The sequence below is a fragment of the Galeopterus variegatus genome, unplaced genomic scaffold (assembly GCF_000696425.1).
Source record: "Galeopterus variegatus unplaced genomic scaffold, G_variegatus-3.0.2 Scaffold729, whole genome shotgun sequence".
Lineage (NCBI taxonomy): Eukaryota > Metazoa > Chordata > Mammalia > Dermoptera > Cynocephalidae > Galeopterus > Galeopterus variegatus.
This window is the reverse complement of record NW_007726840.1, coordinates 245,907-272,268: the sequence shown is the minus strand read 5'-3', so window position 1 is coordinate 272,268 and position 26,362 is coordinate 245,907. Positions and strand designations below refer to the sequence as shown.

The 26,362-nt window shown below is 42.9% G+C and overlaps 1 protein-coding gene across 1 annotated transcript in view; it reads right to left on the bottom strand.

Annotated features, from left to right (window-relative positions):
* The window catches only part of SLC9A8 (solute carrier family 9, subfamily A (NHE8, cation proton antiporter 8), member 8), an 85,942-nt gene that overhangs the window by 24,193 nt on the left and 35,387 nt on the right, over positions 1-26,362 (bottom strand). The window contains exons 4-9 of the mRNA XM_008571842.1: positions 24,762-24,820; positions 17,901-17,984; positions 13,609-13,710; positions 12,363-12,397; positions 6,995-7,138; positions 906-1,044 (exon numbers count right to left, since the gene is read on the bottom strand). Of these exons, the coding sequence (XP_008570064.1) occupies positions 906-1,044; positions 6,995-7,138; positions 12,363-12,397; positions 13,609-13,710; positions 17,901-17,984; positions 24,762-24,820 (563 nt within the window). The remainder of the gene's footprint in view (positions 1-905; positions 1,045-6,994; positions 7,139-12,362; positions 12,398-13,608; positions 13,711-17,900; positions 17,985-24,761; positions 24,821-26,362) is intronic.

Here is a 26,362-nt window from a genome sequence, read left to right as displayed (position 1 = left end):
CAATGAGAATGGCAGAAAAATATGCCTGTAACCAGGCAAAAGAGTCTTTCCTGGCCATCTGTGAAACAACTGCTCGTGGAGGAGGGCCAGGAGGCCAGCTCTCTGAGACGCAGGCTTAGGCATGTGCAGACATGGTCTGGTGCCTGTTCCTATTTTAAACATGAGGAATTTTCTACATCAATAAAGGTGTTACTGGCCTTAACAACCCTCTTTCATTCTCTGGCTGAAAAAGCTTACGGGTTGTTAAGCATCAAAAATCAGTGCAAATAACTTAGATGAAACACACTTTGAAAGTCCCTTTTCCAATTCTTCCAGATAAACACTTTCAGTGAGGTAAAGATTTTCTCAATTTTCAAAAAAAATTAATTTCCAATTTTTTGAATGTGAAAAATGAGACAGCAAAAAATGAAAATCATAAGAATATGGTTATCACACTATGGGAACTGAGAAGCCTCCCCCAAATTGTATTTGATATCCAACAATGGACATGTTTTTTAAGCTTTGAAGAGTGACATCCTAAATTTCACATGTTAAATTTTAATATCCTTAAGTTCAAATTAGAGTGTTTCAGGGCTGGCCCCATGGCTCACTTGGGAGAGTGCGGTGCTGATAACACCAAGGCCAGGGGGGTTCGGATCCTATATAGGGATGGCCAGTTAGCTCACTAGCTGAGCGTGGTGCTGACAACACCAAGCCAAGGGTTAAGATCCCCTTACAAGTCATCTTTAAAAAAAATAATAATAAAAAAATAAATTAGAGTGTTTCTCAAACCAAAACTAAGCATAAAAATCCTCCTTCAAACAGAACCTTAGACTAAAATTGGCCCCCATAAGGAGAAAACAGCTAGACATGGATATAATCAAGAATAATTTCAGCCCTCAGTGTTCATAATATTAAAAGGATATCAATGCAGAAATTAAGCCAGTGAGAGTGCCGAGCGCTGCTGAGCCAAAGAACATTTTGAGGAAGTAGCCAAGGGCTTGTAAAAATGTTTGCCACCCACTGACATCTGACATATTTTTTCTTGTTAAACCTTCAGCTGTGCTAGGAAATAGAGGAAAACAGAAAGAAGTTAAAATATAACAGATGAAGTTCTTAAAAATTAACTTAGAACTTAAAACTTATTTCTTGCTTATTCCCTCCCTCATTCATTCCATCATTCAGTCATTCAAACATTTATTTGTTCACCTATTTGTCCCAGGCACTGTGTTAGTTTCTGGAGCTTCAGAGATGAGAGCAAAGTCCCTGACTCCAAGAAGCTCCCCCTTGTCTAATGAGGGAGAAAAACAAGATGACAACAGATGACAATCTGGGGGAAGGCAAAAGGCTGTAGGAACACAGGATAGGCATCTCACTCAGATTGGTGGGGGTCAAGGAAGGTTCTCGAGGATATAAGGGCTGGCTTTAGATTTCGGATAAACAAGAGTGGCCCAGGTGAAGAAATGAGGGAAAGTGTCCCAGGCCAAGAGACAGCATGTGCAAAAGCAGGGATCCCAAGCACATGTAGCACCCTGTGGGGACATTCAAGTATGGGGTTAGCATGGCTAAAACACAGGCAGCAGAATGGAGTCGGGGAGGCAGGAGCCCAGGCGAGAGCAGGGGGCTAGGGCAGCACCTGTGGAGGGCATCGGCATTTCTCCCTGAAGGCCCGAGGGAGTCAAGGCGAAGTGTTTTCAGTGCAGGAATCCTGCGATAGAACTGAAATTGAGGCTATGGCAAGAAGCCAAATTAGAATGAAGCCACCCAAAGAAGAAATGTCAGAGGTTTCAGGAGAGAGGGAGGCTTAGGGAGGCATTAAGGAGGAAAAGTTGAAAGAACTTTCCTCTCACTATAAAGAACAAAGTAAAATGTCAGAAGCCATTAAAGCCAATTGTTGGTTTTATCCCCAAAGGGAAAACAATTATACCATTAGCATGGAGCTGTTCTCATTAAATATCCTCCTCCTGTCAACTCTGCCTCCTGACTATCTCTCAAATCCATCCACTTCTCTCCACCCCTCCCCCTGCTTCCCTGCCAGGGCTGTGCCTCACTGATCTCTCTATAGACATCTTTGTCTTCCTACAGACCAATTCCTTCTCCACTCAGTGGCCTGAGTGACCCCTTCAGAATGCAAATCTGACCAGGTTACAGTTTCCTGATGCTTCTAGGATGAAGTCCAGTACTTAGCATGACCTGGCTCCTGGACCTACCATACCTCTGACCTCATTTCCTCCTCATTTAGAGTGGGGCCTCACTGTCACTGGCACCTCCCTGTAGGTCACCTGTCACCCTTCCCTGGCCTCAAGCTAACTCTCCCATTCATCCCTCAGAACCCAATGTCAGTGCCACTCCTGCAGGGATACCTGCCCTGACCCTTCACAGAGGCCAGCCCATTTCTAGGTTCTCATGGTGCCTGCCTTCCCCTTCATGGCATGTGAAAACTGGTGAATCATTCCATGAGGACCATGCCTGTGTCTATCCTGTTCATGGCCATATGTGCAGGACCTAGAGTAGAGCTCAGCACACAAAAGACACTCAATATATTTTTGCTGAATCAGCAAATGAAACAAAGACTAGCCAACAGTAATATTCAGCTTCATTCATCAGCATTTCATGAATTGGTATCATTTTAGAGCAGGATAATCTCTGAAAAAAGGATAGTTTGGTCAAATAACCTCAGGAAGCTGTTAAGAGGAGATTCACAGTGCAAAATAACATAACAAAGGTTCTGAGAAGTCCTGCAAAAAAGAAATCTAACTCACTTCACACAAAGGTTTTCCACACTCACCTGACCACATGATCTTCCCCATTCTCTTTCTTTCCCAGCAGATCACAGGTTAACATCCTGCTTTGGGGAATGTGGGAGCTAACAAGGGCTGTTACTGGAAAACGCTTTTGAAGGTCACAATCACTTATAATTTCCCAAAATGAAAACTGTGGATCACATGCATACAGTGTGCACCCCCACCCCCCATCACTACCATGGTTGGTTCCTAGACTGGTTTCCCTGCTTTCTTTCCACACAGAGGAGGCTGGGGCCCAAGTGAGTGAATAACTGGGTAAGGTCACCCAAAGGGTTAATAGCAGATCCAGAGCTGAACCAGTGGTTTCTGAACTCAAGATAAATAAAAGTAGAACTTGGATTCTTTCTGGCCAGGTAATTTTCTATGTTTTATTTTTTAAGGTCACATTTCTCATACCTTAAAGAATAAAAGACAATGCTGCTGCAGGATTCATTTCATGGGCTTAAGCGTAGCTAGAGAGAACAAAAGGTTTCCTCTACAGCAATTATTATAAGAATACATTGTCATAGTAACAAATCAAAGCTAAAAATAATTCAATTAAAGTTAATGAAGAAACAGAAGACACTTTGCTTTCTGGCACTTATGAAGGTGACAACATTAAAAATGGGTTAATTCATTCTGATAGACAGTTGCAAACAATAAATGTGTCAGATCACTTTGGAAATGACTGTTCATGAAGTATACCCCTTAAAAACGAGAGGTTTTCCTTATAACCAAGGAAAGGTGACAACAGCTCCCTGGAGCTGTTTTATTTTATTTTTTCTTTTATACTACCTAAAAAGGCGGGGGCAGGGCAGGTAGGACTACCATGTCCCCTTTCTCTCTCCTGTCTGAAAATGCCTACCAACCTTCAAGGCCTGATTCACATGACAACTCATCAGAGAAGCCTTCCTTGAATCCTGCACGGTGGCTGTGTCCCAACCCATACTCCTGGCACTGTGTTCTATGAGCATCTTTTGCCCACCGCAGCCCGAGTCCATCCAAATCCAAATCCAACTGTCAAATCCAATCCATCATCTCTGAGCAGTGTCTGGCACACAGAGGGCCCTCACCAAATGCTGATGGCAGACAACCAGCCTTTAGCATGTTTGGAGAGAGTCCATGAGGCTGGTTGCTAGACCAACCTGTGGCTCAGCAGTGGCAGTGCTTGTAGCGGAGGAGGAGGCTGAAGACTACATGTGGGTACTCTAAAAAATTTGTGGAAAAACAGAATCAAAAGATAATATGAATCCTTCCATGAACTTTTTGTTTTTTGGTGGCTGGCTTGTATGGGAATACAAACTCCTGACCTTGGTGTTACAAGGCTGCACTCTAACCAACTGAGCTAACTGACCAGCCTCTCCATGAACTTTTAAAAATACCCTCATATACACATGTGGTCCACAGATCCAACTGTGGAAACTATCACCATAGGTGATCTTGGCCTTCAAAAGTCTTTTCCAGTAAGAACCTTTGCCTACTTACCATGACTCCATCATTTCTCATTTTAAAAAGAAAATAGTTACTAACCTTTTGCCTTTTTGTAGCAAAGAGACCTGGAAAAATTCAGAAAAGATCCTACCTCTGACAGATTTTTTTCTTTAAATAAATCAGACAAAGCAATTGAGTTTAGCTCCTAATGCATAAAAATAATTCATGATGTCACCTCTGAGTTGGGCAAAATTCCTTATCACAAATGTTCAATATGTATAGGCAGGATATGAGATAAAAGTAAAAACCAGAAAGCTAAGCAGCTTTCAGAGTAGATCTTAAACAAGAAAAAATACTGCCACCAGATTTTTGAAAGGTCTTACAGCATGATATACTGACAATTTCCTAATAAAGCTATAAAAATTTCTACCAAGAGAAATGTGAAAAAGCCAATAATAGGGAATTGGTTAGATCACAGTAAATTCATGTAAAGGAAAACCAATAAAATGATGTTATAGAAGAATGTTTTATCAACTCTGTTCAGTGGTAAAGTTACAATATAGTATTTGAGGTATAAGCCCATTTAAATAAAACATATATATACTTATACCAAATTGTTAACCACAATTATCTTTGAGTAGTAACAATGTGTGTTATTGTTCTTTTTTGTGTGTTTTCTTTTTTTTTTCCTTTTTGTCTTTTTTCGTGTCAGGCAACGGAACGCAACCCTCAGTGTTGCGCCCGTACCGGACCGGGACCGGCAACGGGATCGCAACCCTCAGCGCTGCGCCCGCCCCTCGCTCAGCCAGTGAGCGGGAACCGGTCTGTATGTGGGATCCGAACCCTCGGCGGGAGTGCCCCCGCACTCCCAAGCGGCGCACTGTAGCAGTGCACCACCGGGCCGGCCCATGTGTGTTTTCTAATTTATGAAGAATATATATATTAATTTCAGAATAACACAAATATTTTTTTTTTGTCTTTTGTCTTTTTCCGTGTCTGGCAACGGATCGCAACCCTCAGTGTTGCCCCCGTACCGGACCGGGGACCGGCAACGGGATCCCAACCCTCGGTGTTGCTCTCGCGCCTCGCTCAGCCAGTGAGCGGGAACCGGTCTGCATGTGGGATCCGAACCCTTGGGCGGGAGCGCCGCTGCGCTTCCCAAGCGGCGCACTATCCAGTGCGCCACCGGGCCGGCCCAATAACACAAATATTTTAAAGATTTTTTTTTTTTTAAAGGTCTGTTGAGCACCTCTTGCAATTAAGCAATATTTGGTCAGCTCTTCCTGCAAAGATAGGTCAAACACAGGGCAAACAGGGTGAAATATTAACCGGGGGCAGGGTGAAAGAGGAAAGGATCTCATATTAACTGGTGTCAGATGCTTTTCACATAGTATCATAATTAACTATTCAGCCCTCAAATCCGATCCTAGGCTAAGGCATTATCACCCTCACTTTATGGTTAAGAAACCTGTAGCTCAGAGAGGTGCAGGAGCTGGTCCAGAATTGCAAAGCTATTAGTAGCATCACTGGGACTCAAACTCTGGTCAGCCTGACTCCAAAACCTGGCTCTTTCCCCTATAAAATGTCATTTATTCCAACATAAGAATTTTGAATATAGTCTATAATAAAGCTTTTAAGAAAATGCTAACCCCCACAGAGTGGTTATGCTTTGCCAGAAATCTCACAACAAAGGAAGCAAGTCAGATTTCAGATAAATGGAAATTCTATTCTCTAACAGAACATAGATTGGCCTCCAAAATGCTCTTAGCTCATCTCTGATGCACTGCCCAGGGCTATTTTCTCCAAATGCTTTGACTGTCTGTGCCTTTTCTGCTTTATGGCAAAACTCTTTGGGTCTCCCACCCACACGTTAACAACCACCATAAAATGCAGAGTCCAAGGAAACAGCCCCATATCAGATAAAAGCATTTAGGATGATCTTAACTGCATTTCCTTTTCCCAATGACTTCTTGACATCTTATGATTCATCTTTAATTTCTCAGATCCCATCAACTAGGGCAGTAATATCAATGAATATTTTTAAAAGATTTGCAGTTTCCAAAGTAGCTTTTACACAATAGCATCTTTTTTTTTTTTTTTTCTGACCGGTAAGGGGGTCATAACCCTCAGCATGGTGTCGTCCGCACCATGCTCAGCTAGTGAGCGCACTGGCCATCGCTATATAGGATCCGAACCTGCAGCCTCGGTGCTACCAGCACCACACTCTCCTGAGTGAGCCATGAGGCCGGCCCAACACAATAGCATCTTAAGGCAGGACACGTATTAGTGTCACTACTTTATTTTACAGTTGTGAAAATGGAGGCAACATGCAACAGATAGTGAGTGGGAGGGCAAGGCCTCTGTCTACTGCTTTTGTGTCAATAAGGCTGCCCAACACTGATCTCTCAGCTGGCTGCTTCATCCATCACCTGGGGAGCTGATGAAATCCTAAGGTCTTGGGACCCATCCCAGACCAACTGAAGCTCTGAGGGGGGGGCCTGGGAATATCACATTTAGTAAGCACCCTCAGTGATGCTGATAAGAAGCTGGGCTCAGAAACCTCTGCTAAAAGGTAAGTCAAAAAATGGTGGACTCTCCTCTCCTACTCTGGCCCCTGACAATACTCCTGTGGCACTTAAAGGCTCGTCAGGACAGAAAGATGAGAAAAGACAGCAGGTGAACCAATCAGAGGACAAGCAAATGTACACGCAGCTGCATGGAAATCTCTGACCCTTGTTACATGGACCTTTAGTTCTGTCACTTGAAGACAGCAGTTTGTTCTCTCACAGCCACACACTTACTTGGTCAGGACAATGGAGACTGCATCATTGAGAATACTTTCCCCAAAAACCAGCATGTTGAGCACAGGGTCCACGTGAAGTGCATTGAAAATAGCAATAGTAGCCACTGGGTCGACAGCAGATATTAAGGAGCCAAACGCAAAACTGGAAGAAGAGAAAAGGAAGGGGGGATTCTGTAACGCAAATAGCTTAGCCCCCATAGTGAAGCATTAAAGTTAAAGGCTATATTTAACTTCCACTGGAGCAGAAGTGACCACAGAAGATGGTGGTTTTTTCCCCCACTTGTCTGCTGATTGACATGGTGGGTGGAACAGTGAAAGGCCCACTCTAAAATGAGTTGTTAGGAATGGCCTGGTTTTCCACTGTCAGCACCGAGACTTTATTTTGATAACGATGGATGGAAGACTTCTGCTTAAATACCTTACACACTGTCTAGCCCTCTTGTCAGAGCAGCTGGGGCCAAATGGCCCATGAGCTCCTCGGTCTAATCTCTCCTCTGCCCTCTGCCACCAGGCCATCAGAGAGCTATCTATGACCAACCCCACCCTCCACTCTGATTCGTAACATCTAAGAAAGTGCCAGAAGCCAGCAGCAACTCCAGCATGCTTCAGGGGATGGGCAGCTTGGGTGACAGACACCAACGCTGATGCTATCTCTCAGCCAAGCCAGTGGGTCTCGCTGACAGAATCCGTGAAGATTGAATCACCTCCAACAAATATTTATTAATTGCCTGATATGTTTCAGGCACTGAGGCAAATAATAGCAAGCATTTCTGTGGCACTTGCCACATCCCAGGCACTGTCCTAAGTACCTTACATGTAGTAACTGAATAATCCACACAGCACCTGAAGTGGTACTACTACTGCCCTGATAAAATAGGAGAAGACTGAGGAACAATGAGATGGGATAACCTGTCCAAGGCCATTCAGCTAACAAGTGGCACAGCCAGATTTCAAACACAGGCTATCTGGCTCAGAGTCGGTACACCTTAACACTATGGCAGATTCAGCAATATCCAGAGACTAAGACAAGTGTACGGTACACAGGAAATAAATCAGCGTGACATGAGAAAGAGTAACCTGGTGGGGTGTGTGTGTGTGTGTGTGTGCGCGTGTGAGTAACCTGGTGGGGTGTGTGTGTGAGTGTGTGCACGCGTTGTGTGTGTGTGCGCGTGTGTGCGCGCACGCCACTTGGATTGGCCAAGATCTCCGGGCACAGGTAACAAGTAACCCCTAAGGTGGGTGTGCGCGCGTGTGAGTAACCTGGTGGGGTGTGTGTGTGAGTGTGTGCACGTGTTGTGTGTGTGTGCGCGTGTGTGCACGCACGCCACTTGGATTGGCCAAGATCTCCGGGCACAGGTAACAAGTAACCCCTAAGGTGGGAGCAAGCTTGGCTGCCTGAGAAACATATGTGTGGCATCAGGGAGCAAGGGTGTATGGCAGGAGACGTTAGAGGCTGGCGAGGGAGGTAGGCCCAGATCCCCTATGGGCCACGTGGGCCGTGCCTGGACGATTTATTCTCTCAGCTACTTGTTGGTTTCCCCCATAGTGTTCTCCAAGCCTTCTGTTCCCTCTTCTGCTATGCCTGGCACTGCTTTCTTTCTAGCTCAGCAGAATGGCCAGGTCTGCCCCCTCCCACACACAAGGCAAAACACGGAGACCAGGGCACAGCCCCACATCAGAATCATGAGCCAGAGACTCTCCGCCATCTGGGGCAGGGGGCGTGCTCTGCCCTGCTCCATCACCAGTCACCCAGCAGCCTCTGCTCCTGTGATGGGAGTCAGGGAAAAGAGTGCTGATCAGAGGAAATGCCTGGCTGCCTGGCCAGGTAGCATTCTCTTTGTAAATGAATAATTTGGCCTTCTGGTTTCCATGGCGTTTCCCTGTGAGTGTGATTAATGTGAAATCATCCAGGAGAGTGTCCAGATCCCAAGGTGAGGACTAGTCCTCACAAGAAGAGCTCAGCTCAGACTTCAGTTCCCAGACTTCATCTGTCCTCATGGAGCTCATTACATGCTGGTGAGCTCTGAGGGGATGACATTGTGTTTTTGTCATGGGTGTGTTCCCAGGATCTGTAGAGAGCATGGCCCAGAGACACTTGTAGAAGGCAGGCAGGAGGGAAGGAGGAAGGGAGGGAGGGAAGAATGGAGAGGGAGGGAAGAAAAGGCAACTCCACCTAAACACTGCCAACCTGGGAGGCCCTGTTTTGTCTGCAGCTGGTCTGCGGCTGGTCCTCAGCCCTTGCATTGTACAGCAACATCACAAGGGGCCATGAAGGAAGAAGAACATCTCAAAAGTGTATCCTGAAGGGGTGCAAGAGGCAAGGGAGAGGGAACCTGGGAGCTGTACTGGGTTATGTGTCATGTGTTGACTGCTTGCAGCTCAGGTGGCCTCTCCTTCAATACCCAAGCACAGTGCAGTTGGACAGCCATGGTTGGCACTTACGCCCCCCTCCTTCTCCTCCTGGTCTTGGTGACAGCACCTGAATTTTCCTTCCCTCCCCCACTCCCCATCCTTGTAGTCACATGAGGCTCTAGGTATGGGTGTGGGCCGCAAGTTTGGACAATGAGGGCCACTGCCAGGCATTTTACCAGGTCATCAGGAATAGACTGGCCCTTTCGGCAGAGAAGGCTAAAGTGAGAGTGATGTGATCCTGGAGCCATCAGTGCTGCCACGTAGGGCGAGGGTAAAGCCAATCAGGGAGGAATGGAGCTGAGACCCAGTGAGAGGAGAAATTCACAACATCTTGGGCCCCTGGAGGATGTCATGCCAGAAGCCATCATCCTGGGGACACTTTAGTTCTATGAGCCAACAAACTTCTCAAACTTTTTTTTTTTTTTTTTTTTTTTTTTTGCTTAATCTGTTTGTGTTGGGTTTGAGCTACACTGATAGGGGACTGGCTTATATACTTTCCCACAGTCCTTCTGACATCCCAGACTGGAAATCAGAGAGCAGGAACTACAAGATGAACTCATAAATGGAGAGAGGGATGTACAGATGGAAAGACACATTCTAAAGCAGATACATAAGAGGGTAATTGTAGAACCCAGGTGGTGGCTGTATGGGTGTTGACTGTCTGATGCTTCACCTTTTCTGTACGTTTGAAATTTTTCATAATAAAAAGCTGGGGGGAAATGCTTTGTATAAATCATATAACACACTTAGCTTTGGTTGGGAATCTAAATGGGGGTAGAGTATTTCTGACAGTGAATACGAAAAGTGTGAAATATGAACTGCCTGAATCACTGAAAGGGCTGTATCCAAGGGGTCATTTAACCTGACCCTCAGTTGTTACACTTTATACTTTGTGACCCAGTCTTTTAAAAGGCCAGAAACTAGAAGTTCAACTTAAAAATATATTTTCTTTATTCCATCACCTCAAAAGATAGCAACATCAACAAAATGAAAAGGAAATAGACTAGAGCAGTGAAGTAATTCAGGGTATCTTAAGAGTGAAATCTCAGGGGCCAGCCGGTGGCTCACTCGGGAGAGTGCGGTGCTGATAACACCAAGGCCACAGGTTCGGATCCTATATAGGGATGGCCGGTTTGCTCACTGGCTGAGCGTGGTGCTGACAACACCAAGCCAAGGGTTAAGATCCCCTTACTGCTCATCTTTAAAAAAAAAAGGAAAATAAAAAGAGTGAAATCTCTCTCCAGCAGAAATATCACTAAAACAAAATCTGTGCAACAAAGTTATATTTTTGTGTTTTCTATAGTGCAGAGGTTGCAATAGGCAGTCTGTGGGTTTCACGTTTGGCCTGCATGGCGTTTCTGAAAAACTGAATAAGTTGTCAACCTTTCTAAACTGGAAAATTCCCTATAAAAATCTAGAAATCTGGCCTCTTTTGAAAAATACTTTTAAAATATCTACTAAGTCTGAGCCAATATTCCTACATGGTAGTTACTAGCTGGAGCTGAGAAGTGGCTGCCCCTGTTATGGTACCACCTCTAGACTCACACCTGGCCAGCTTCTCCCTGTTAGTGCTCTGCCAGGCCCTGTGGTTGTGTGAGTTAATGACCCTACAGCAGTTCCCATCATGGAACAGTCACTTTTGAATAGGAAAGGAAACATCTGCACACGGGGAGAGAAACCCTACCTGCTCTTACCTGGCCTGCCTAAGGGGTAATTCTTCTCCTCTCCTCCACCTCAACATCCCAACCACCGAATCAATTCAACTTCACAAAAATTTATCCAGCATTGTCTGTATTTCTAACCAGTTGCTTCCAAAATAGGTTGAACATTTGAATGCTGTGACACCTTCCTTTGCATCAACTGGGTTTAGGGCATTTCTGTTCACTTGAAAAATAGCTACAAAACACAGGACATCAGTTCTACTTTATTTCCAGCTCCTGTGGAATAGGAATGCAACTTTTGCTACCTGCTTATATATCAAAACTGTCTTACAACAAAATCCTCCAAATTTATGTCTGTTGTGGGGGTGGGAGCTGGGTGGAGGTGGGAATGGGATTGGACTTATCAGAGGCACATTTCTTATGAAAAGGCTTCCAAGATCCCAGTCCCAAAGTACAAAGTTGCTGCTAAAGCCTGAAAGCTTTGGCTGGGCCTAGGGGAAGGACCTGGGCTGACCACTTAGCCTTACTTCCCAGCTCCCCAGCCGTGCTATAAAACCAAACCGATGGTGGATGCAGAAACACTGAGCAAGGTTGCAGGCTTGCAGGACTTCTCAGAGAGGGGAAACCGGCTGCACTCTGCTTGGGCACTTTTTCAGCACTAGATCTGGTACCTCCCAAGAGATACCTTGCATAGGTTGCTTCTTGCTAAGCCGACTGTGGAAATTCCTGGTCGGGGATCCCAGATAGCAGCCCACTGGATGGTGCTCACTGAAGTAGCTTCAGATTGAGGGAGAAATCCACAAAGAGCCCTAGGCCCTGCCTGCTTTCCCCATCTCAGCCCCTCCTGAACCTTGGTGGGAATCTCAGAGTAAAGATTCCACCTTGCCCCCCACTTCCATCCCTATCTATCAAGAAGATAACTTTTCATTATGGCTATTGAAAAAACAGAAATTAGCTGAAGATATTTCTTAATAATAAAAGGACAATGGTACAGTGTATGTGTGTATGCGGGCAGAGCAGCTAACTGACCAGAGCTATTACCTCCAATGCTTAAACCAAATTAATCATTTCAATCAGCAATGTTCTCACTAGGGACTTTCAAAAGTCCTCAGTATAATTTTGATTCATTTCAGAGACATAAATTAATTCAGAATAAATTCTACAGCAGAAATTACAAACAAAAGAGAGAGAGAAAGAGAGAATAGAGAAATACCACACCCAGAAAGCAATGTGGAGAAAATTTTCCCCAGTTTGAAAAGCAGTCACATAGGTGTTACAGGATGAAGGATTTACCTGTCTGTCATGTTGAGTTTAGAGATTACATCAGCCTGTAAAATAAAACATACAAACACACAGACACAAAAAAAAACCCCTGGAGAACAGCCAAGATTAAAATGTCCATTAGTGCTTTATTACAAACTAATAAGGACATTAATCTTCAGTCCCCAAACCACTTGAAAAATAAAGAAAACTCCTAAGTTTTAGTTTAAGCATACATTTGATCAGCATACAACAAAAGTAGGGAAAAGAACGCTACATTTTCCAAGCTCAATTAACTGCAGTTTTCTTCTCTAAAGTTGATTCCTATTTGATACTAGAAGCTGAGCAATGAAGAAAGTTGCATGACAGATAGATTTATTCTGGCCCCATTGAGGCAGCAATAAAGGTGGAAATCAGATGGAATGGGCGTTAGCTAGAGAGAGAAGAAAACAGCTGACACACATGACAGAAATCTGCCGGTCACCCAGATGCCTGAACCTCAACTTAGATTTCAGAACTGGGGCAGGCAAACTTCTTGCAACTGACAATAAAAAGGAAAAGAATTGTACTGGACATGCATAATGCAAAACTACAGATACTACCTTCCTAGATATGTTGGTCTAAATTAGTTTGAAGCCCAAGTACAGAACTCCCAATTGATGCCACTGGAAAGTGGTTTAGCAATGGTAGAAAATCTGGAGTATATAATTCTACAGGTGGATAGTTTAGAATTGAGTGAACAGATTCAGAATCATCTCTGAGGGCTGGCCAGTTACCTCAGCCGGTTAGAGCATGGTGTTGTAACACCAAGGTCAAGGGTTTGGATCCCTGTACTGGCCAGCCACAGAAAAAAGAAATTCAGAATCACCTTTGATTTTAAGATGCAAACTTTCATTCAAAAAACAGCATTCAACCCCAATTCAGTCTACCTGACAACATAACCTACACTGTTACAATGTGAAGATCTTGATGGTATATAGTACATACTCTGCTCTATTTTTTGGTATTCCAATTTGAGACAAGATTGGTTTGCAAATAAAATCAAATACTTGGGGGATTATAGAAAAGATTCACTCAATTCCAGACGCCAAAATTCTTGGGGCACTTAGAAACAATTTAACATGCCTTGAAAGTGCCTCATGTAAGTTGGGATATCCTTGCAGGAGGGCATTTACCCTGAAAGTGAAACCCAGGCCCCATAAAGTATCCCTATCCCGCCTCCCTGCACTAGCTCTAAGAATATAAGATTTTCAAAGTTTTTCAAACATGTTTTTCTTACCTGGCCCAGAAAATAAATTCCTCCACCTACTACAAAAGCGGAGATCGCCGTACCAAAAACAGCAAACAGGGTAATGGAACCAATATTCTGAAAGAAGTTACCCTGTTGGAAAGAGCAGAAATCAGAGAAATGATCAGAAAAGCCAGTCTGGTCATGAAGGCATGGCTGCAGCACATGGCCCTCCTCGCATGTTTGATTCTCGTGAAGGGCACCATCACTGCCCTGTTGGGTGAAGTGGAAACCTGGGAGTCCCCCTGCACCCCCACACCTACCGTAGTATCCTCTTGTGACTCACATCTGCCTGTTCCTCTCCCTCGCGCCGTCTCTCACCTGAGCCACTGCAAGAGCTTCTCATAAGTCTCCTCAACTCTTCCTGGCCCCCTTTCCCTGCACTCTCCAGGTGCTTCCAGAATGATCTTTGTGAAACACAAATCTGATTGTGCTACCTTCACCCGGACCCCCACTTCCACTCGAAATGCAGCAAAAATACAACTCGGGTGGCTCAACTCCTGGGAAAGCTTCTAACCCTACCTGGCACCCTGTTCCCCTTTGTTCTCTGGGTTCCAGTCACACTGGTGACTTTTTGTTCCTCAAGCAGGTCATGTTGCCTCTTTGCTTGGTGAACTTTAATCATCCTAAGATCTCAGGACATTCTCAACTCCTGGGAAAGCTTCTAACCCTACCTGGCACCCTGTTCCCCTTTGTTCTCTGGGTTCCAGTCACACTGGTGACTTTTTGTTCTTCAAGCAGGTCATGTTGCCTCTTTGCTTGGTGAACTTTAATCATCCTAAGATCTCAGGACATTTCAACTCTTCCTGAGGGAAGCCTTTCATTGGTCCCTTAACCAGCTCAGATCCTATTCTATGCTTTCAATGCACAATGACCCTCTCCTGGTAGCACTTGACATGGCTGCAACTTTACTTTTATTTATGTAACTATTTGATTGGATCCATCTTTTCCAGGAGGCAGCAGGCTCAATGGGGTCAATGACCACATCTGCTTTGTATAGCACAGTCACTGGCATAATGCCTATCAGGTAGAAGATGCCCAATAAACAGGAACTGAAGGAATTAACTGGTTTCGTGTTGATCAAAGTCCAAAATCTATACAATTATAATTTTTTACTTAGTTAAGATACAAAGAATCTTATTGCAAAGAATATCAAAGTAATAGGTTATACTATCAGAAACCCCTTTTTGCTGTCCAGGTCTTTTAAACAACTTTACTTCACTCTATCAGTATCATCATCAAATATGAGAGATAAATTACATTTCCATCTATATTTCACAGCGTTTAAGAGAAAATATTCAAGTCCAATAAGCATGGTGACATCTTTCAAATTTCCATAAAATTAAGGAAATTAAGTTGTTTATTAGAACTCTATGGACTCTACTTAGGAACCACCACCAAGGAGCCTTGATGATCCTTCACTGTGGGTGTGGACAAGGAATCCCATCTTTTGCTCAGAAATTGGACATCTGGAGAGTTGCTGTTTTATTTTTTTGGCAGCTGGTGGATAAGAGGATCTGAACCCTTGACGCTGGGGTTACAATACCATGAAGCTACAGTTTTAAAGCTCATTTCAAAAGAGCTTTACAGCTCAGCTCAGCTCAACTGACAGCCCCACTAAACCTATCTCCTTCAGGAAGTCCCTTTGCAAATTTGATTTGGCTGCCCATGATCTGACATTCTATTCCTTTGTTTGGCACATCAATCTTTAGCACACAAAGAATTTTAAAATAAGGTAAAACACAATGATTTGTTTTTTCTAAATAAAGAGCTTTCATCCATGAGTTTTTCTTTGCAAATAGCTGCTTTATTTTGTTATATAAAAACAGATTAGGGCCTGGACAGTAGCTCAACTGTTAGAGTGTAGCTCAATCAGCAAAGCAGGGTGCTGATAACACCAACTGTCAAGGGTTCAGATCTTCTTACTGTCCAGCCACACACACACACACACACACACACACACACACACACACAAATAATAATTAATTAATTAATCAAATAAAAACAGATTAGACTAATCAGTCTGTTTACAGGGATCTAATTCTGTTATACTTTATGAAGCTGCTTAATATTAATCTGGATACTGAAAATTTACCCAAATACAAGTTACCATGCTAAAAGAACTCTGCTACATAAAGCAAATTAATCTGTTCTCTCTGACAAAATTAACATCCTATTCTTTATATGACATTTACAATTTAAAGAGACAGCAGCTGCCCACTTAATGCATATCAATTGATGACAATCTTACTGAGATGCATTCCAAGTCTAAATTTACATAAGCAAATACAGCAATATTAAAACAAAACATTAAGAGGGCCTGCCTGTGGCTCACTTGGGAGAGTGTGATGCTGATAACACCAAGGCCACGGGTTTGGATCCCATATAGGAATGGCCGGTTAGCTCACTTGGGACAGCATAGTGCTGACAACACCAAGGCAAGGGTAAGATCACCTTACCGGTCATCTTTAAAAAAAAAACATGAAGACAACTTCCTATCTTCTTTGGGGAAGGGCAAGAAGTGGACAAAAGTCTCTGAAGTGGCATTACCAACTTACGTCAGTCCCTTTCACATAAACTGTCAAGTTTTCTGCTTTTAAGTCATCTTCAATGTTTTTCTAAGAAACTATTATTTTCCTCAAAGTTTGAACAAGTTTATCTTTCCTCTCTCCAAAATTTAGAAAATAAAAACATTACATGCTCTAATATTCAAAATGTCATGTTTTTAAGTAAAATCAAACCAATTTCCTCAGCATTGTATTGAAATATTTTCATAATCTGCTTATAATTCTTTAAGATTTGTTTACAAAATGGAAGAGTAAAGAAATATTGATCTTCAATTTCTTTTTGTTTGTTAACAATTATCTGATGGCAGCATAGTCTGTAAGACTTGGGAACTTTTTTTACATCAAACTTCCTTTTCACTTTTTCTTTGGAGAGATGCACAATAAAATAACAACTTTTAAAGAAAAATCTGGACTGAACATCTTAGAATATTTCTGTTTTAGTACCCAAGTGGAAAATTAAAGATTTAATTTGTATATTTTTATCAAACTCTCTTGACAAATTTAAACCAAGTTTAATATTAATATTATTAGTAACAAGAAGAAGCGGCATTCCATTTATTTAGTGTGGTGGATGGTGCTTTGCCTACATTCTTTCATCTGGTGTAGATCTCAAAGCAAGCTGAGGGGTAGAGTGTTTATGGTTTTTTGGGGTTTTGTTTTTAATGTCTACTCTACCAAAAAGGAACCTGTAGGGGGCAGCGCATGATTAGATCTATGTCTCTCCGGCTCCAAAGTCCAAGCTCCTTCCTTTCTCCAAAGCTTGGCTTAACCTCCACAATTTTTTAATCATATTCCCAAAATAACTTTTGTATTACTATAAAATATATTTAAAATGTATTATTTTACATTATTACAAAATAATACTGTATTACTAACATTTTAATTTAAGTTGAATCGCCTTATTTTAAAACTTAAATACATTTAAAGAAAACTCACAAACAAGGAAAAAACATACGCGCACACACAACCAGGTTTAAAAGTGAGAAGCTCCCCACTAGGCAGAAAGAGTCGCACCAGGAGCTGGAAGGCAGGGACCAGCAATGCCAGCCTGGGAAGGAGAAGCTGGGCCAGGGAGAGGGTGGGAAGAGATGGATGCTGGGGGATAAAGGGCAATATCAGCTGGGGATTGAGGCCAGGGCAGGGTATAGGGAGGGATACAAGTAAGTCTAGATGAGCCTAAGGAGGGAGAAAGTCCCCACAGGGTGAGCTGAGAGAAGCAAAAGTCCTGGGCACATGTCCCCATCGTCCCAGGACACAGTCTGTCCTCTTAGCATGTGTTAGTCTGCGTCCAACAAGAGGAGTCAACGTATTGTCCATGTGCCACTTAAAATCACTTTGGACTGGTCAGTTAGCTCAGCCAGTTAGAGCATGGTACTGATAACAGCAAGGTTCAGGGTTCTATCCCTGTACCGGCCAGCCGCAAAAAAAAAAGAAAGTAAGAAAAAAAAAATCACTTTGGCCTTCTCCCTGGGCAAAGTACCTCTCTAAGGAAAACACTGGCTCAATAGTGTTTAACTGCCTAAAACTGTTAAAGCAGCCACTGGATCACATTTGCCTCTCCCCAAAAGTCAGGGACCACAGTCCTGCTTGCACTGTGTACCTCAGGAAGGAACAAAGCCATCACTGCTAAATTAACACCCAAGCTTTTAAGGAACTTGCCTCAGAAGCACAAGAAACCATCCAGATGAAAGGCACTAATGTATGCCTGAGTCTTACCTTGTGTAATGAATATCCAGACTCAAAGATAATAGGTGGAAGCAAGAGGAGGAAAAACATATTTGGACGAAACATTTCTTCTTCCTGTAAATATAAAATGGGTATTTTCCGAGGCATGTTTTTTGTGTAATTAAGAAATAAATTCATCAATTAAGAGCTGAAATAATAATTCTCTTAGGGCCTGGCCCAGTGGAAATGTATAATGTTTAAATAACTACCTAATACTACCTAATATTAAAATCAAGAAGAAGGAGGGGGGTTAGGGAGAAATTAGGTAAGGGGCACAAAGCACAAATTGTACACAAATAACGAGTCAACAGTATATCCCCTTAATATGTATAATCAATTATGCTTCAATTAAAAAAAAAAATCAAGGAGAGACCAAAAAAAGAAATTACACTGCATTTTAAAAGGTAGGATAAGCAATTTTAAAACATGACCAGAAAAAGAAATAGCACAATTAACTGCTTCCAAACACACGTAGTATGCTTTTTATTTTAGTAAGGAAAGAAAATTACAACTCTGCCATTTTCCTAAGTGTGACTGTGATGAAACAGACAAAGTGAGCCCTTTGCTGTGCTTTCAGATTTGAATATTAAATGCCATAATGAAAGGTGTTTCTAGAATATGGCTGTCTTTGACGGGATGAAATAATGAGAATTTCATTTTTCTCTTCTTTTTTCTTTTTTTGAGAGAATTCCATTTTCTATATTAATATATTTCTTAATTGTTGGTGGGATTTGGGGAAAATACAAATTGATCCTCAAGCCCAAAATGGCTACATGCCTATTTAATACTGCAAAATCAGGCCATTTTTCATATGAATATTTCCATGTCACAATCTTGACAGTCTGATTTCTTGTCAAAATCTCTATTCAACAGAATGCCAAAGTATATTCTTATAAATGTACAGCTGTTACCATAAAAATTAAAATAACATTCAAAAAAAGGCTCAAAATAGAAGTAAATGATAACTTCTGAAAATGCCTTATTAAGTCCTAAAATAACAGCATGTACAACAAGCTCATGACTCAGATGGGGACTACATAAAAAGAAATAGGCTGAGCACTGTGTTTTGTGGGGCCACCTATTCTCAGGATTTGTGCAGTGGAATCACTGTATAGATCAGATCCTTTTGGAGTTTTAAAACCTAAACTCCTCCTGGGAAAAATAAGAACCCAACTGTAGTGGGGTTACATATTTGTCCCTCCACCTCCACCCCCAATTCATGTCCACCAGGAACCTCAGAAAGTGACCGTATTTGGGCCAGCCCATGGCTCACTTGGGAGAGTGTGGTACTGAGAACACCAAGGCCATGGGTTAGGATCCCATATAGGGATGGCCTGTTAGCTCACTGGGTGAGTGTGGTGCTGACAACACCAAGCCAAGGGTTGAGATCCCCTTACCAGGCATCTTTAAAAAAAAAAAAAGAATGTGACCTTATTTGGAAATAGGGTCTTTGCAGATATAAATAAGGATGGAGATGAGTTCACACTGGTTTAGGGTGGGCCCTAGCACCAATAAAAGTATACTTGTAAGACACACAAAAGGACTCAGAGACATGAAGAAGACCATATGGAGATAGAGGCAGAGATAGGAGTTTTGCTGCCACAAGCCAAGAAATTCCTGGGGCCATCAGAAGCTGAAAGAGGCAATAAAGGATTTTCTTCTAGAGACTTTGTAGGGAACTTGGCTCTGCTGACACCTTGATTTCTGACTTCTGGCCTCCAGAACCATGAGGGAATAAGTCTCTGTTATTTTAAGCCACCCAGTTTGTGGTAATTTGTGACAGCAATCTTAGGAACCAAATATACCAACTCATAGGGAAACTGTGTCACAGAAATGTCCCAGGTTCCTTTTGGCAATGTCTCCCCTCAAACGGGCAGAGGTGATTTTAGGTGGTACTTGAGTAGTGTATATCAAATACCACTGCCCTCACAGATTGAGAAAGTCAGGCCCTTTTGATCCTTTTTCGATCCCAAATAAGTCAAAGACACCTTAGTTTGGCACTACCATGTTCAAAGCCTCTCTCCAGTGTGCTAATCTCCCTTGACAAAGAGAGCAGACCTGGCCTCAGAGGCTTCAGCAGACATCTGTAGTACTTTGGTTTTTATCACATTTATTTATAGGTTTCTGACTTAAACAGAATTTTAACGATTCTTTTAAAATAAATGTATATAGTATTCCAATGTTCAGAGCAGCATTATTCAAAATAGTCCAAAGGTGGAAACAACCCGAGGTTCTATCAACAGCTGAATGAATGGTTAAACAAAATGTGGTATTTATATACAGTGGAGTATTATTACGCCACAAAAAGAAATATAATTCTGATACGTGCTATAACATGAATAAACTTCAAAAATATTATGCTAATTAAAATAAGCCAGACACAAAAGGACAAATACTGTATGATTCCACTTGTATGAGGGACCTGTAGTAGTCCAATTCATAGAGACAGAAAGTAGAATGGTAGTTGCCAGGGACTACAGGGAGGGAGGAATGGGGAGTTGTCATTTAATGAGAACAGAGTTTCTATTTGGGCTGATGAAAAAGTTCTAGAAATAGATAGTGGAGATGAGTATACAATACTGTGCATGTATTTTATCCCACTGAATTGTACCCTTAAAAATGGCTAAAATGGTAAATTTTGTGTTATGCATGTTTTACCACAATAAAATATTTTTTTAAAAACTGCTAAAAACGTATACCAATTAAAAAGTTAGTTGATAGAAAAACAGTATTAAGCATATGACAGGTAGAAGGCAGTCCCAGCAGGACAATTTGAAAACAGAACTTCATGTAAAGAAAACACTATACCACGTTCCTTCATTGTTTTTCTTATGTCCCACTGCTCCTGCAGTTTCCAGACAGGTGCCCTGCTTCTCACTTTGACTTTCTACAAACACCTGCTCCTCCAGGAGGCATGCCCATTTATCCCAGCCTACAAACCTCACCTTTTTCTGAGATCAAGCACTGGTTGTCTGGATAACTTTTTAGGCACTTAATCACATCCATCACCCAACTCTGGTTCAGTTGTCTATACTATTAAATACATTACTATTACTTTATCTTGAAAAGTAATGTTCATTGGAAAATAAATTTAATAACATTGGTGCACATAAAATTTAAAGTGAGAGATAACCTCCCATCCCCCTACTCCCACTACTTAGAGAGGGGGTCACAAATGCAAATATTTTGGGGGGCCACACTGTATGACCGTGAGAGTAGCCACTGCTGGGTATCTCTGATTGCTGCTTTTTCAAGAGAAGCTAGAGGTTCAGATTTTTATGTGGAATTTCCAGACTTTTATATAGATTAGTAATATTTTTAAATCAAACTAAAATAAAATAAAACTAAAAACTTTTAATTCTTTTAAAATCAATTCAAATTTTGATCAATTGATTTCTTTCTTTTTTTTTTTTTTTCCTTTTTTTATCTTTTTTACTGACCAGTAACGGGATCACAACCCTCGATGTCACGCCCGTACCGGGGACCGGCAACGGGATCGCAACCCCCAGAAACAAAAGCCCCCAAACCAAAAGCCCCCAGGGCCCTGAGATGAGAGATGAGGGCCTTAGCCCTCTCCCCATTATTCTTTTCCCCCACAGCAATAACATCTTAGAATGTACTAATTAGACTTGAGTTTTTCTATGGGGTGTGTAACTTATCTGGTCATGTCCTTCACAAAGTTTCTGCTTACATTTTTCTAATTCATTTTTAAGAGTTACTTTTTTATTAAGGATGTTAATCTTTGTCTTAAGTTTGTTCCTTATCAATTGATATTAAAATAATTAAAAAAGGAACTGTGAGCAATGTTTCATTTTCTTTATAAAACACCCAGTTCCATGTATTTTGTTATAAGCCACAGAAATGCACTAACACAGAAAACAGGTACCAGAGAAGAGGGGTGTTGCTTACAACAAGTACTTGAAAATGTGGAAACGGCTTTGGAACTGAGTGATGAGGAGAGGTTGGAGGAGTTTGGGGGACTCAGAGGAAGACAAAAAGACAAGGGAAAGTTTGGACTGTCTTAAAGACTGGTTACATGGTGGCAAGCAGAATGCTGATAGAAATATGGACTGGAAAGACCCTTCTAAGGAGGTCTCAGATAGAAATAAGGAGTTTTTCAGAAACGGGCAAAGATCACCCTTGCTGTGAACTGGAAAGTAACTTGGCAGCATTGTGTCCATGCCCTAAGACTTTGTGGAAGTTGGAACTTAGGAGTTGCAAACCAGAGCATTTGGCCAAAGAAATTTCTAAGCAGCAAAGCATTAAGGAAACTGCATGGCTACTTGTCACAGCCTACTCTGAGTTATGGCAACAAAGGCATGACATAAAGCCAGAATTTAAAAGAGAAGCAGAGCATAAAGATTTGGAAAGTTTGCAGCCTGGCCATTTGGTAGAGAAGCAGAGAGCATGCAATGGTGCAGCCCAGCGACCCTTAGTTAAGAAGATTAGTGCAAAAGAAAGGAAATATCAAGAAAAGGATAAAAAGGCCCTGAAGGTATTGCAGAAGCCTCTGGGGCCAACCCTTACATTTCAGGCCCAAAGACCTAGGGAGACAAAATGGTCTTGGGGAACAGGCTTGAGAAGCCCTCCACAGGCTCACTGCTCAGGGCCACCTCGGGAAGCTGCTTCCAGCACCAGCACCCCAGCTGCTTTAGCTGCTCCAGCTGTGGGTAAATTGGCCCCAGGTGTGGCTGGACATGCAGCTTTGGAAAATACAAACTGGAAGCCTTGGCAGCATCCACGTGGTGTTAGATCTGCAGGCTTGCAAAATGCCAGAGCTGGGAAGGCTTGGGAACCTCCACCACGATTTCAAAGGATGTATGGAAAAGTCTGGGGGCCCAGGAAGAGATCTGTTGCAGGGGCAGATTCACTGCATAGAGCCTTCGCTAGAGCAATGCCAAGCGGAAACATGAGGTCGGAGTTGCAGCAGAGAAATCCCATCAGCACCATGCCTAGTGGAGCCGTGAGAGTGCAACTGCCACGGAGACCCCAGACCTGTGGAGCTACCAGTGTGGAAGGACAGCCTGGGAGAGCTGAAGTATGGCCTGTGATCAGGAAAGCCATAGGAGCGGAGCTGCCTGAAGACTTGTGGACCCAACCCTTGCACCAGCGTTCAGAGGACATTGAACACAGAGTCAAGTTACATGATTCACCAGCTGTAAGATTTAATGTCTGCCCTGCTGGGTTTCAGACTTGTTTGGGACCTGTTTCTCCTTTCTTGTGGCCTATTTCTCCCTTTTAGAATGGGAGTATGTACCCTATGTTTGTCCCACTGTTGTATCTGGGAAGTACATAACTTGTACTGATTTCGCAGATGGGACTTTGAACTTCAGACTTTTGAGCTGAAACGAGTTAAGACTTTGGGGGTAAAATGATGTATTTGCATGTGAAAAAGACATGAGTTTTGGGGGCCCAGGGGCGGAATGTAGTGGATTGAATTATGTCCCCCCAAAACTCATTGACGCTTGAATTGTGTCCCCCAAGTTTTATGTATGAGAAACTTAGCCCCCACTGTGACTGTTAACAGGGTGGAAAATCCTATTATGGTAACTGAAAGGTGGAACCATGAAGAGAGGATTCCATTGTAGGACAGTACCTAGTGAATGGATTAAAAATGATGGTCAGGGGGCCGGCCCGGTGGCGCACTGCTACAGTGCGCCGCTTGGGAGTGTGGCAGCGCTCCCGCCGAGGGTTCGGATCCCACATACAGACCGGTTCCCGCTCACTGGCTGAGCGAGGTGCGGGAGCAACACCAAGGGTTGCGATCCCGTTGCCGGTCCCGGTCCGGTACGGGCGCGACACTGAGGGTTGCGATCCATTGCCAGACACGACAAAAGACAAAAAGGAAAAAAAAAAAAATGATGGTCAGGGGAGAGTATTTCTCTCTGCTCTCTGCTTCTGCCATCTTGCAATGTGAGACCCCTGGATCCCTGTCGCCACCACCAGATGGACTGTAAGTAATAAATTTCATTTTCTTTATAAATCACCCCATTCCATGTATTTTGTTATAAGCAACAAAAACGGACTAATACAGAGAGGATCGAATGTGATAAATTTCAGCCATGTAATTCTTAATTATTTTGAAACGGACCTTACTTTCCTCCACAAAATCAATTTTGTAACACATTCGTTAATCTCTCTGTACTTAATATGGATGCTCAAGTTTAAGATGAAATTCAAGTTTCAATTAGTCCTCGTAACCCAAGATGATGCTCATACCCCAACAACCATTGTGTAAACACAAAGGTATGTACATCAGCAAACTGAGGACAGGGTGGTATGTGGAAAAAACAGTGACTATACAGGCAAAGAAGTATGGATGCAAGACTCAATTCAGCCACTTTCTTTCTAGCTCGGTGACATTGGTCACTTTCTTCACCTGTAAAACTGGGGTGATAATAATACCTGGTCAAACTACCGCATGTGCTTATGAGGATAACATGCGCTAATGTATATGAAGTACTCTGTAAGCTCTACAGTACTGGACAAATAAGTTTTATTATCCTCAGCTGTCAGAATTCTGACAGTGTTTAATGTTTAAAGCTAATTAGTTTTTTCCCGCCTATAAAGTAGGTTAGTCTAGGATTATAAAAATGCAAATAACAACAAAACATGACATTAATTACTCCATGTTCACTTGAAACAGTGTGAGATTTATGTTTCTTCCAAAAACTCAGATGGAAAGATATCAACCTGAGCCTAATAAAATGTTGAAAAATTAAGGGGACAATAAAGTTCACTGATAGTCAAGTAATGATTAAAAAAAAGCCAGCATAACCATCAGTGTTAACTGAAATTAAGAACAACCAAAAACTGTGATTATGTTAAAAATGAACAGTTGGGCAAACCTACCTTCCAATTTGCCAGTTTTTTAAACTCTATAATTTTTATAAATGCTCCCATGAGAATACCTAGAAGAGAAAATGTAAAGTTTAACATACATTTAATATATGAGAAAGATTACTCAGGTTTATCATTCTAGAGAAAACTGAATATTATTCATTATGTCTCCAAATGGTTTTTATAGAGTTCTGCAAGTATTATGTCTGAAAATGTAAGAATGGAAATTAGTGTGAAGTTTTATGAGTCACATGAGTTTCTTGCTTGCATCTCCGGCAAACACACTATAATGAAATCTACAAAAATCTGGGGGGAAGAAAAAGTTTTACAAACTAAGACCCAAGAATACTCTGCCTCGCTCTCTGCTCTTTCTGCTTCCATCATCTTGCAATGCGAGACCCTTGGGTCACTGTTGCCACCACGAGATGGACTTTGGACTTCCCAGCTTCAGAAACTGATGGATAGGTATTATGACTCCTTTTTGAAGGGGAATCCAGACTTCTGGCAAGTTGGCGGAATAGACAGTCCCTAGCGTCACTCTCTCCCACAAATCAACCGATTTAAACTATAAAAACATAACATCAAGTGCATATGGAACGGGGAGACGTCCAGCAGGGGAGGCAGAAGCTCCGCAGAGACCACATGCCCTGTGGGGCCGCCGTCCCACGATACAGCAGATAGGCTTCACCGCTGCCACCCGGCTCCATTCCCAGCCCAGCCCAGTGTGCACAGAGTGGGGAGACGTCCAGCAAGGGAGGCGGAGGCTCCGCAGAAACCACACACCCTGTGGGGCCGCCACTGCGTGATCCAGCAGGTAGGCTTCACCACAGGCACCCGGCTCCATCCCCAGCCCAGCCTAGTGCACTCGGAGAAGGGATTCGGCAGGGGAGGTGGGAACTCCACTGGGATCACACTGCTGCCGCGTGACCCAGCAGCCCGGCCCAATGCGTACGGAGCACAGAGTGGTCCAGCAAGGGAGATAGAAGCTCTGTAGAGTCCACACACCCTGTGGGCCAGCTGCCGCCACGTGATCCAGCAGCAGGTAGGCTTCACCACCACCACCCGGCTCCATCCGAAGCCCGGCCTAGTGCACACAGAGCAGGGAGACATCCTGCAGGGGAAGGGGAAGCTCTGCAGAGACCACAAGCTCTGCGGTGCCTCAGTGCATCCCAGCAGCCTGGGCCAGAGTGCACGGAACAGGGAGAAGTCTAGCACGGGAGGTGGAAGCTCAGCAGAGACCACACATCCTGCAGTACCGCCCCGTGATCCAGCAGCCCGGCAGAGTCCAAGCTGACCAGAGAGGTGGCTCCCTGGAGAGGCCCAAGACCCAAGGCAACCACACACACAAGGCACTAGTGGCCAACTGAGTAGTCACTGAGGTAGCCATACCAAATTGGCAACCACAGCAACATCTTAGTCAGTCAATAGTGTCAAACCTGTGGACTGTGAAACCCCCTGCCACAATGAATAAACATCAAAAAAAAGATACCAGAAATACAAAAAATCAAAAGTACACCACCCAAAGGATAATAACTTTCAAGCTCTAAATCCTGTAGAACAAGAAGCCCTTGAAATGACTGAAAAGGAATTTCAAGGGATAATTCTAAGGAAAC